Raw genomic sequence first — 12,427 nt, forward strand, 5'->3', positions numbered from 1 at the left:
TGCGATAGAAAACAATCTTTCTGTGCAATAACTGAAGGCACACAAGTCAAATGTTCTGTCATTTATTATCTAAAACTTTGCTTTCCAATGGAGTGCACCAGCCACCCGGAACACTTCAACTCTGGCTAGTCCATGTCCAAATGTGCTGGAAGTATAAAACACACACTGGGGTTTGAACACTGAGTTCCAAAAAAATAAAGTGAACAGATCATTAATTTCTTATAATGATTGTACGCTGAAGTTGAAATATTTTGGATATAAAGAGGTAGTAAAGTATACTATTAGTAGTAATTTCCCTAGCTTCTTTGTACTTTCGTCAGTGTGCCTAGCAGATCATCTTTAATCACCTATTTGGCTGACATGGTGCTTCTATCAGATGGCACTATTATAACACTCTTTGTCTACCAGTGTGCTTATTCCTTTCTGTTACCCTTCAGAACTGTCATGTAAATTAAAATAAAATATTCATAGAAACCAACAAGACCTCTTTGCTGGAGACGTGTTATATTTAAAAAAAAAAAAAATGCGTGTCATGAAGAATTGCCGGCTTTCTCTCTCCAGGCTAAGTAAACAGTAGGCTACAGAACTGCATACACAGCCATAGAATATGAAAAAGCCGAACTGTCCTGCTTTCCACTAATGGTACAGCAGTCTGACCTCTGTTATTACAGCTGCATTTTCAAAACCACAGTTCAGAAAGTTGCTGTTGTCTTGTGTGGTGCCATGTCAGTAGACTAAGCTGTCACCAGGCAGTGACACTGATGGGCTTCTACACTTCAATAATAGCTCACCAATCCCATCAATAACCTCAACCTGATTTCCAGTGAAGGCAGCCATGACAAAGGGAAGCAATGCTGAGAAAAGTATGATAAGTTTCCTTGACCTCACAAAACATATACACACGAGTTAATGGAAATACATCTCCCCATTTTTTACATTTATTTATTTGGACATAATGTCGGTAAAATTTGCAAAAGTATCACAATAGACTCTCATAAGCCCTTAACCTAGATTCCCCTGTTAACACTGTATCACATTTGCTTTATTGTTTTTCCCTCTGCACACACGTATAGCTTCTGTGTATGTATGTGTATAACAATTTTAAAAGCCATTTTGATATGTTGCAGAAATGATATCCATCACCCCTAGATATTTTAGCATGTTTTTCTAAAAACAATGACATTCTGCTACATCACAGTTATCAAAATCAGCAAATATTAATACATTTATGCCATCTTATCCACACGTTTGAATTTTTCCAGTTGTTCCAGTAATGTCCTTTATAGTAAGGAAAAACACATCTGTTCCAAGATTCAATTTGGGTCAAGTATTGCATTTGATCCCCATGTCTATTTGTTCTATTATTTACTCTTTGCATACCTGTCATGACTCTGTGATATCTGAAGGGTAGAAGCCACTTTTCTGTAGGATGTCCTTCAGTGGATCTGATGGTTCCTCATGAGAAGGTTATTAGTCATAATTTTGGTTATGTTTTTTGGCTGAAATATCAAGGACATCTTGCTGTACTCTCTGTGCATCAAATCACTGGACTCTGTCCCATCGCTGGTGAAGTTACCCTTGACCTTTGACTATTTGATTACGGGCTATTTGCTAGGTTTCTTTACTAACAAGTTGTAAGTTTTCCTGTTGTAATGAATACGTATCATATAGGTAAGTTATATGTCAATAGGTAATTATGAGTTATGGTAAATTCATAATTTTACCACTGAATGAGCTCAAAGAAAGACTCCAGTTATATACTAAATTGCAGTGGAAAGATAATTTATTGTCAATTGTGATAAAACTATTAAAATGGAGATTTATTTATTATTATCACTTAAACATTAAAAACAGTAACAAATTATTGATAAATTTCCATGTTTTATCTCTTTTAAGACTGTATGTTAATAACTATCCTGGTTGTCATCAAACTCTGACCCATACATTTTGGCATCCATTGATCACTTTTGCCTAAATCAATTTTTAGTATAATGGTTGTCAAATCTTCTAATTAAATTATTCTTTCAATACTTACTAGTTTGCATTTTACAAAAAGAAATAGCAGTCCCTTCTGCCCTATTTATTCATTCATTTATGTTTCATGTTGGTATCTGCTCATGGATTCTTATGTTATTCAATATGTTATAATCAGCTACTAGTATTATAGATTTTGACAATCAAATTGTCTCAGATTTCTTTGGTGCGTCCACTTCAAGCTGGCTCCTAGTTTCTTGTGACACACCCTCACCATTCTTTTAATATTTTCCTTAGTTTGTGAAACAAGCTCTTCCAGTCTTATCTGAGTTTTCCCCGCCCAACTCTTGATTAAGTCTCTTCTCAAAGACTCCCTCATTTGTTTTCATGGAGAACTAAGTTTAGAAACAGAGTAATGTGTGTCAAGTATGACACTGCTACTCAGACAGCGTTTCTAAACCCTCTCTGCTGACAGAGCTAGCAAACTTGGGAACGAATGTGCATATGTAAATTTATGTTTGTGCACACACAGATCTACACAGCTCATTTTTTAACACATGTGATATGCCAGAGAGCATATTATGCCATGAGAAACAAAATGAGTATAACGTAGTTTCTATCTACTAAAAGATATACTTTTATAAAAGACTATCTAAAACAATATTTAATATGGCATTTTCATTAAATTCTTGATCATTCTTTTTTGAATTGGCAAGAATTTTATACATTGATGGTGTATAACATGACTTTGATATATGTATACATTGTGAAATGGCTAAATCAAGCTAATTAACGTGCAGGTATCTCACATACTTTATTTATTTATTCATTTATTTATTTATTTATTTTGGGGGTGAGCAGATTTGAAATGTACTCTCTCAGCAATTTTCAAGCATATCGTACATTGTTATTAGCTATAGTCATCATGTCATACAATGGATCTCTTTAACTTATTTCTTTCTCTAACTGGAACTATTTGTCCTTAAACCAACATCTCCCTAAGACCTTCCCTGACCTTCTGGGCCCCTGGAAACTCCGAGTACACTCTCTGCTCCTAAGAGTTTGTCTTCTGTAGATGTCACATCTACGTGAGATCTTGCAGTATTTGTCTTTCTGGGCCTGGTTTATTTCACTAAAGATAATGTCTTCAAATTGCTGATCATTCTGATTTCTTAAAAATAAATTCATAATTTTACCACTCAATTAGCTCAAGTAAAGACTCCAGTTATATACTAAATTGCAGTGGAAAGACATTTTTGTCAATTGTGATAAAACTATTACAATGGAGATTTATTATTTATTATCACTTTTAAAAAGAAAAAATATTTAAAAATTGCTCATAAATTGCTATGTTTTATCTCTTGAATGTCTTCCTTAATTTTCACCATGCTAATATGGAATTGATAGTGACTTGTGGCCATTCACAGAGGAGGAACCAATAACTACTAGAAGTCATAAAACTAGATCACAAGTCAGGTCAATGTGTCTTCAAAGCCCTTGCTTTTTATCCGTATTAACTTTGACTGTGGGATTGGCTGATATTAAGACCCTGCTGAATAAAAGATAGATCTAATATTAAAACCTAGCTCTGAAGTTCCCCGAATGTTTGCAAGTAGCAGCATTAAAGAGAGAATAAAATAATATAAAATCCTCCCCAATCACCTCTTAGAGGTCTAGTACAAGCGAGTGAGAATAAAATTGGTTGAAGAACTTTTTCCAAATTCTACACAGGCCCAAGATTCTGGCATAGTCCATAGGGAGTTTCAGAATCTTGGTGATGAAGGTGTTTGTGTCTTAAATCTCTCATTTTCTAGGAGACCCTTTTTAAAGTCTAGAGGGAAGACTAGGCTTTTGTGGCTCAGATCTGCTACTAAAATAAATACTTCATTCAAGCACAAGATCTCAGACCCATTGTCCAAACTGCAACAATACAAGAAGGTAAGTTGCATTTTGATCTATTACCTTTTATTCTTTGCTACAGGTAGCTTTTAACCCATGTATTCATATTTATGTTAAAATAATTATAAAGAGAAAACAAAGCTGTTTTATAAGAATATAATGCCTGAATGCATCAAACTGAATAACTGGAGATTGCTGTAACTGTGGGAAAAGGAATGTGCCCAGGCTTTGAGGTAATGTTCCTTGAATGGTCTCTCATCTAAGGAAGAAAAAAATCAAGATCACATCCATGGAACAAAGAGGGCCACCTGTCAGGAGGAGGAGGCTAATTGGGAATTAAGGGAGGTGATGACTCTTAACAAGTAGGGCAACCTTAGTCCTGCAGCCTGACCGGCTAAGGAAATGAGCCCCTGCTCAGCCTGGATTAACACCTTTTCATGCATCTTTCTTCATCCCCTCAAACAGTGAGTTAATTGGGATGGAAAATGAAAGCTTGAGAAAAATAAATTGCACCTACCTGGATAAGAGACAGATCCTCGAGCTGCAACCTGAAGAGGTAGTTTCTACAAAATACAAAAAGAGAGCAGTTTTATTTTCAATAGATCTCAAAAAGTTAGAGTTTATAAAAATTTCAAGAACAAAGAAAATAAAATAATGATTTTGGCTTCCAAAGCATCTTCCTTCTAAGGATATGTTTAGCACGGCTTTCCTTGGAACTTAGAGTACAAAGAGGCGTTCAAGATGTCAACAAATACACCTATGAGATTGGTGAGAAAGCTAACGAATAAGCGGGGGGTGTGTACATGACCACGGTAAGTGTGAGGCATTAAGTGGCTCTCTTGATCTATATGGAATAAATAAAAAGACATGGGCATTCTGGTCTGAAACCGAGTTTCACTTAAGCAAGATGATGTAAAACTATTCCTCATAGGTCTTTGTTTTTAATCATCACCTAAATTCATCATGTTTTATAATTAAGAGTTTGAATTCAAACAATGCTCTGAGGTTCACAGTACTCTACCCTGTTGGATGGATTCAGCATGTAATAAAAGTTTAGAAATATGAACTTGGGCCGGGCATGGTGGCTCACATGTGTAATCCCAGCACTTTGGGAGGCAGAGACAGGAGGATGATTTGATCCTGGGAGGCGGAGGTTCCCAGGCTCCTGGGAACCATGGCAAAACCTGACTATAACAAATGCAAAAATTATCCAGGCATAGTGGCATATGCCTATAGTCCCAGCTATTCGGGAGGCTGAGGCAGGAGGATTCCTTGATCCTAGTAGGTGGAGGTTGCAGTAAGCTGTGATCGCACCACTGCACTCCAATTGGGGTGACAGAGTGAGACCCTGTCTCAAAAATAAATAAATAAATAATAAATAAATAAATATAATTTGCAGTGTATGTGAGTTGGTTTAAAAAAAAAAAAAAACAAAAGAAAAGAAATATGAATGTGGCAGTCTGCCCAAAGGAAACTGATGACATCAAGGGCTTCAAAGAATCAGTTTCACTCCCCAAGTGTAAAACAGGAAATCAAAGATAAGAAAACTATCAATTTCAACAACAAAGGGGAAGAACAATGGAGATCAGTAGAGCACAGGGTAAAAAGATATATATTAGTTACACCAGGCTTTGGAATTTAGTGTTGTAGGTTTCAAAAACAACTCATAACCTCCGTCAGTATGCTTTGCTTCGACCTCTAACTGAAATCTGGCATCATGTAAATGGGAAGATGGGGGCTGGGAGTGTGCACCAGCAGCACCTCAAAGAGGAAGGGAGGAGAAAGCCAGCCTAAGTGCAAATAATAATGGCAAGTAGATGTTGGCATATAATGGAAAGCAAACTCTAAGATGCAAATGAGCATGAGGCAAAATCTCCAAGAAGCCAAGGATATTATTTTAATGAGCTCATCCAAGGTCACTTCTATGGCACAAAGAGAGAAATTTTACAACACCAATAAGACATAAATGATTATTTTCACTATCGTGGAAGGGCTGGACACATGTCGCAGTAGCAGTGACAAGTGACAGCCAAAGCAACCCAAGGGCATAACGTTGAGATGACCAAGAAACATCCCTATGGTTATGGACAGAGTTAGGGAGGACAAAGCCTCCAAGGAAGCTGACATCCAGGAGCACATGCACACCCACAGCTGCAGGATGAAGGGGGGACTAGGCTCACCTTCAGGTAGTCTCACGAATCCAGGCATTGCCTCCTGGGCATTCAGGTTTCACACAATTTGCCCCCCAACATGGGGGTACCGCATCTCTGAACTGAGTGAAAACTGCCTCCCACAAACCACAGCAACTGTCTCTTCACTCCACTCCTTCCACCTTGCCAATCTCATTTCTGATATATCCCGAGAGAAGCTCCCAGGAGCACTGATTGGCACATGCCACCTCCATCACAAAGCCATTTCAGGAAAAGCTCCCCTGTTCTTTATTAAAATGCTACAGCCTTTTTTTCAGAATCAGGTTAAGGATACCTTTGAGGGGAGGGAAAATTACAGAAAATCTTTTGATTCAGTCGGTGCCATGAGAAGTCTAGGAATCCAACAGAAATGTCAGCTGCAGGCCAGGCACACTGGCGTGTAATCCCAGCACTGTGGAGGCTAAGGTGGGCTAATCACTTGAGCCCAGGAGTTCTAGACAGGCCTAGGCAACACAGGGAAACCTCATCTCTACAAAAAAAAAGAAAAAAACACAAAGATTAGCCAGGCGTAGTGGTGAGTGCTTGTAGTCCCAGATACTCAGGAGGCTGAAGTGGAAGGATCAATTGAGCCTGGGAGGTCAAGGCTCCAGTGAGCCATGATCCTGCCACTGAACTCCTTCCTGGGCAAGAGAGAGAGATCCTGTCCCAACAACAGAAAGTCATTTTCAGAGAAACAAATGTGAACTTGGTGCATATATGGAAGAGTATGTTGAAGCAGCCCATAGGTGCCACTGGAGGCTGACTGGCATTTCAGCATTTGCCAAGCTCTCACCCAATGTGACACAGAAACCAGCACACCTCCTCTACGGGAAGTGAGAAATCTACACACACACACATACACACACACACACACACACACACAGAAAGAGAGAGAGAGAGAGAGAGAGAGAGAGAGAGAGAAGTCTTTCAGAAGAGGGACTTACCAGTGTGACACCTAAATCTCATCTTAAATTTTAATCCCCATGACTCCCATGTGTCCAGGGAGGGGCCTGGTAGGAGGTGAGTGGATCATGGGGGCAGCTTGCTTCATGTTGTTCTCATGATAGTGAGTGAGTTTCATGAGATGTGATGGTTTTATAACCATCGGCATTTCCCCTGCTTGCATTTCTCTCTCCCGCCATGTGAGAAGGCCCAAGCGTGCTTCCCCTTCACCTTCTACCATGATTACTAGTTTCCTGAGGCCTCCCCAGCCATGTAGAACTGTGAATCAATTAAACTTATTTTCTTTCTAAATTACCCAGTTTCAGGTATTTCTTTATATTAGTGTGAGAACGGACTAGGACACAGTGGCACCAGGGAAATTACTGGCCTCTGTACACCCATGGCCTCTATGAGGAGCTCAGCTCCCCACCCTCATATATTTTCCCATGGACTTTCTGGTTTCAGGAGGCTGCCCCTCTGCTATGAGTGGTAGTATTACCTGGTGGTTAAGAATATCCATGCAAAAGCTAGAGTTCTGCCTCTATATAATCTCAGGAAGTAAGTAAAATTTCTCTATGCCTTAGTCTTTTCATCTGTAAAATGGAGCTAATAATCAAACCTATCCCCTAGGGTTGTTGTGAGGTTTAAATCTAAGAAAAACACTAAGAATGAAGTCTGATCCATTGTAAGCATCAATTAATGGTGCCAACTTCTATGTTTATTTTGTCATTGGTCCTGAAATCCAGTTGTCCTACTTTTCAACCCACTGGCAATTTTAAGAAAGACTTCTTCAGTAAATGTTTCCAATAAAAGAAACTCATTCATTTAGTAAATGAATTACCTAGGCGTTTTGGTGATATCCCATGGTTCACTCTCTCTGTCTCTCTTGCATGCTCACACACATACATGTACACATGTATGTTCACACTATGGTATGTGTCTCCAGGAACTTTCTTGAAAAGAAGTTGTCACACACAGAGGAAGAGCTGGAAGTGCCCTCAGGCTCTTTGAGAAAAGATGATAGCAGAGTCTGCAGTGCTCTGTAGAGTTCTGTGCAGGTCAACTAAAGAGCTCTCTCTCCACTTGGGGAGGGGACTGAAGAGGCACAGAGATCATTGTCCGCAACACCTGGTTCCAGCTTTCAGGTGTTTTTCAATAGGAGAGGATATTGGCTTAAAATAACAAATATGCCACATTCTCAGTCCACATCTCCCTAAGCAAACACGACTCTTCTGGTCATTACTTTCCTGCTTCTCAAGTTCCAACAGGCTGTAAAGGTACCCCTCCTCTCCAGGAACATTGCTAGTGGATTTCAACCATCTACCTCTTCTCCTTCCAAATACCTGAGAACTATAGTGTCCTTCCAATTATCTCATCAGTAATATCAAATCAGTACGGCAGAGGTGTTCAGTAGGTGAAAGAAAGGGGCAGAGAGGAAAGAGGGGCACACTTACTAGGAAAAATAGCACAGTAACTATGAAATATCATCACCCCCACCACCACCATAACCATAACCCCAGGAAGGGAAGCACCAGAGGATTTAACCTTTTCTTTTTGTATTATTTTCAGGGTTGCAAGATAACCATTGATTATTTTAACCCATTCTCAATTTTATAGATGATTATTTTATAGGTGATTATTTTAACCCCCCAAAATTTATAGATGAGGAAACTTCTATAAATTAAAAGGTACAGGGTGATTTGTCCAAGATTGTAAGGCTTCAGAGAAAATCCTGGGACTGGAAACAAGACCCCTGGTCTTGGTGTCCCTTGTGTCCCATTGTGCCTCATGGCCTCACCAGTTAGTCATTCAATGTCCTCTTCCTGGTTTCACCTGCACTAAACATGCACACACACAGAAACATAGGCAGTAACGGTTCTTATGCTGCAAGTATTTCATATCTTCACTGGTCATTTACAGGAACATTTCAAAATCATTTTAAGAAAATTCAAGTCTTAGTTCTGCTAATAGCAAACGTTTGATCTAGGCTATCAATTTTCATCTCTGGGACTGTGATCTGGCTGTGATGTATGTCTCCCCATGAGGAGAAGAGTCTGAGCTGAGGGGTCTGGCTGTTCAAATGGCACCTCTTTTCTCCTTTTTTATTTTGCCTGAATAACTTCCTGCTTGTATCTGATTCTAAGAATAGCCCTATTTCTTAACTTATGAAAAGAAAGAAATGACACAATTATGCCAATATATTTAAATAATAAAAATTCCCTAAAGACTGTGATGATCTTTAGATATACACAATGCCTAACAAAGTTCTATGAATAAATGGCCATCTAACAAAAAATCTTTTTATTATGGCAAATTCAAATAATTTCCTGAGAAGCATTTTTCATGTGTTATTTTTCACAACTCAGTAACTTATTTCAAAATAATCTTAAATGAAACCTCAACATATAAAATATATACAATAATTCTTTAATAGTATAATTCATTTAATAAGTACTTACGTATTTGTTAACAATAAAATCAGTTGATGAAGCTTTCTTAAAAATTTTAAAACTCCAGTTATCAGAACTATTTATAATCTTACACAGCATCAACATCTATATAATGTGTATATTCATGACAGTTTATTGGTTATATTTTTGTTGCTTTTAGTTTGATTTTTAAGTCACAGAGTTCGTAGGTGCTTTTAAATATTTATGGGGTTTTTTTGAGATGAATTTTCGCTTCTTTGCCCTGTCTGGAGTGCAATGATGTGATCTTGGATCACTGCAACCTCCGCCTCCTGGGTTCAAGCAATTCTCCTGCCTCAGTCTCCCTAGTAGCTGGCATTTGAGGCACGTGCCACCACTCCTGGCTAATTTTTATAGTTTTGATAGAGATGGGGTTGGCCAGGCTGGTCTTGAACTCCTGAGCTCAAGTGATCCTCCTGCCTCAGCCTCTCAATGTGCTGGGATTACAGGCATGAGACACCATATCAGGCCTAAATATTTGTTTAATAAATAACTATGGTCTGTGTAAAACCCAAGTAGTCAAATGCCTCACTACATAAACAGTTTAATATTCACCTTATTTATTACAGTTTTCAGCTATTTTAAGCAATACTTTAGAAGATAAACCATAAGTAAAACATCTGTGGAATTCCCTAACCACATCCCAAGAACCTAGGAATCTGACAAAATACAGTGTGGATTCTGCTATTCTTAAATCCCTTTCCTCAAACTACTTGGCCCCACATACAACTCCAAATACATTTTTACTGTAGAAAAAATTCCAAACCAGCTGGCAACATGAGGAACCTGAAATCTCTCAAGACAGCTTGATCCATCACAGTTTAGGTCAGTGACCTATGAAGTTAAAGGTTACAAAAAGAAAGAAAATCTTCTAAAGGAGTAAAAAATTGATATTCCCAGATGTTGGGCCACTCACTCACTAAAGTAAGATCTATGGAACCCTGCAAGTGGCCGTCCTCCAGGGTATTACAGGAGAGGCAACCACTTTATCTTGCAATTGTGTGAGCACAGAGGAGGGAAAACAATATACGTGAGGTTCACGAGAAAGGCCACCAGCCTTTCCAACACGAAGGAGTAATGCTTCTGGCTTCTGGCCAACTGGAAATGCTAACCAAATGTTGCACGTAGGGTCAGTCTCCCTAATAGGGCAATGCTTTGAGCAACCCAAAGCATTGAAGTGATCTCATTAATCTTCACGACACCCCTAGATGTAAACAGGTAGTAATAAGGAATATTGCCATTCTTCAGGGAAAATGGCAGTAGTGCTAGAGGTTAAGAGATTAGATTCTTAGAATGTATTAGTTGTATAGCTTGGGGGAGCGATTCTATATTTCTGTTTTTCCCCTGTCATTACGAAAGTGAAAAGCAAGAGTTTGCCAAAGTGTAACACTTCAGTTTTATGGCTATAGTAAATAAAAATATGAGTTTTTCTTCCCTTGGTGTGGATCTACTTTTTTTTCTTTTTTTCAAATGCCATGGAATAAAATTTGACGTTGCACATTCACATGCAATAAACCAGATTTCTTTTAGGAGCAATAATATATGAGGAGTACATAGATCCAATGGACTGAATAATTCAAATCATGAAGCTATTACATTTGGCAGATGCAGAATCACAATATTGAAGCCCATTCATCGTTTCCCCACTAGACACCTGAGTGGGGTTTCTACATCTTCTCCAAAGTTTCCTTCTTACTAAGATTGAATAACTCATTCCTGGGTCCCATCACTTCCCCCAGTGGCCTATTAGAAGCAAATCACTAAACACAACAATATATCCTCTGAGGGAGCAGTGGGGATCTTAATAGATGAAGTTCATTTGTATCTTCATGTAAAGTAATAAAATGCAGCCGGCATTAAAGAAACGGTTGAGCCATCATGAGCATATTAACTAAATGACTCATTTCATCTAGAGACACTATAAAACTTAACTTTGACCTCCATTAATTATGAAAGACACAGGTGTTTTAAAATGACATTCTCTTAGAATAACTCATTTGGTCTCTGATGAATATGACTATAAAATCTAAGAAAAGTTGCAAGTTTCTATTGAACATGTGAGTTAAGGCTGGCTTATAACTGAGAAAAAAAGAATTAAGGAAGGTAGATTTGTATTTTGTACTACAGCAGATGAAGGCAGAAGTCAAGTAAATGTATAAAGACATTTTAACAATGTTGATAGAAATGTTTGTTGTTGTTTAATAAAAGTTTAGATCAAGGCTGTCATAAAACAATCTGAAGATAAAACATACACTGCCCATGAGCCAGCGGGGGAAGTCGGAGTGCTGACATCTGAAAACCCAGTCTCTCCTGCCTGCCCCAGCTTCCTGCCCAAATCCTTTCTTCACTGCAAGTTTCCTTCCATCCTCACTGCTGTCAACATCTAACTGGCACAACAGAGCTTCAAGTAATGACATGATACCCACATTTTTAATTGCACTGATAAGACTTTTGAAGATTACAAAATATGTTTGAGATGGAGTCTTGCTCTGTCACCCAGGCTGGAGTGCAGTGGTGGGATCTCGGCTCACTGAAACCTCTGTCTCCTGCATTCAGTGATTCTTGTGCCTCAGCCTCCGGAGCAGCTGGGATTACAGGCACATGCCACCATGCCTGGTTAATTTTTTGTATTTTTAGTAGAGATGGGGTTTCGCTGTGTTGCCCAGGCTGGTCTCAAACTACTGACCTCAGGTGATCTGTCTGCCTCGGCCTCCCAAACTGCTGGGATTACAGGAATGACGGAGGCTGAGGCGGGCAGATCACCTGAGATTGGGAATTCGAGACCAGCCTGGCCAACATGGCAAAAACCTACTCCTACTTTGTATATTTAGTAGGGGCGGGTTTTTGCCATGTTGGTCAGGGTGGCATGGTGGTGTGCAACTGTAATCCCAGCTACTCTGGAGGCTGGGGCACAAGAATCCTGGAATGCAAAAGGCAGAGGTTGCACTGAGCAGA

General features: G+C 38.9%; 1 protein-coding gene across 6 annotated transcripts in view; it reads right to left on the reverse strand.

Annotated features, from left to right (window-relative positions):
* Nucleotides 1-12,427, reverse strand: part of SEMA5A (semaphorin 5A) — a 493,544-nt gene that overhangs the window by 264,562 nt on the left and 216,555 nt on the right. For all 6 annotated transcript variants that reach the window (XM_064375855.1, XM_064375856.1, XM_064375857.1 and 3 more), the window contains one exon: nt 4,391-4,436. In XM_064375855.1, coding sequence (XP_064231925.1) covers nt 4,391-4,436 — 46 coding nt within the window. The remainder of the gene's footprint in view (nt 1-4,390; nt 4,437-12,427) is intronic.

The sequence above is a fragment of the Aotus nancymaae genome, unplaced genomic scaffold, assembly GCF_030222135.1.
Source record: "Aotus nancymaae isolate 86718 unplaced genomic scaffold, 86718_ANA_hifiasm-v0.15.2.pri h1tg000014l, whole genome shotgun sequence".
NCBI lineage: Eukaryota > Metazoa > Chordata > Mammalia > Primates > Aotidae > Aotus > Aotus nancymaae.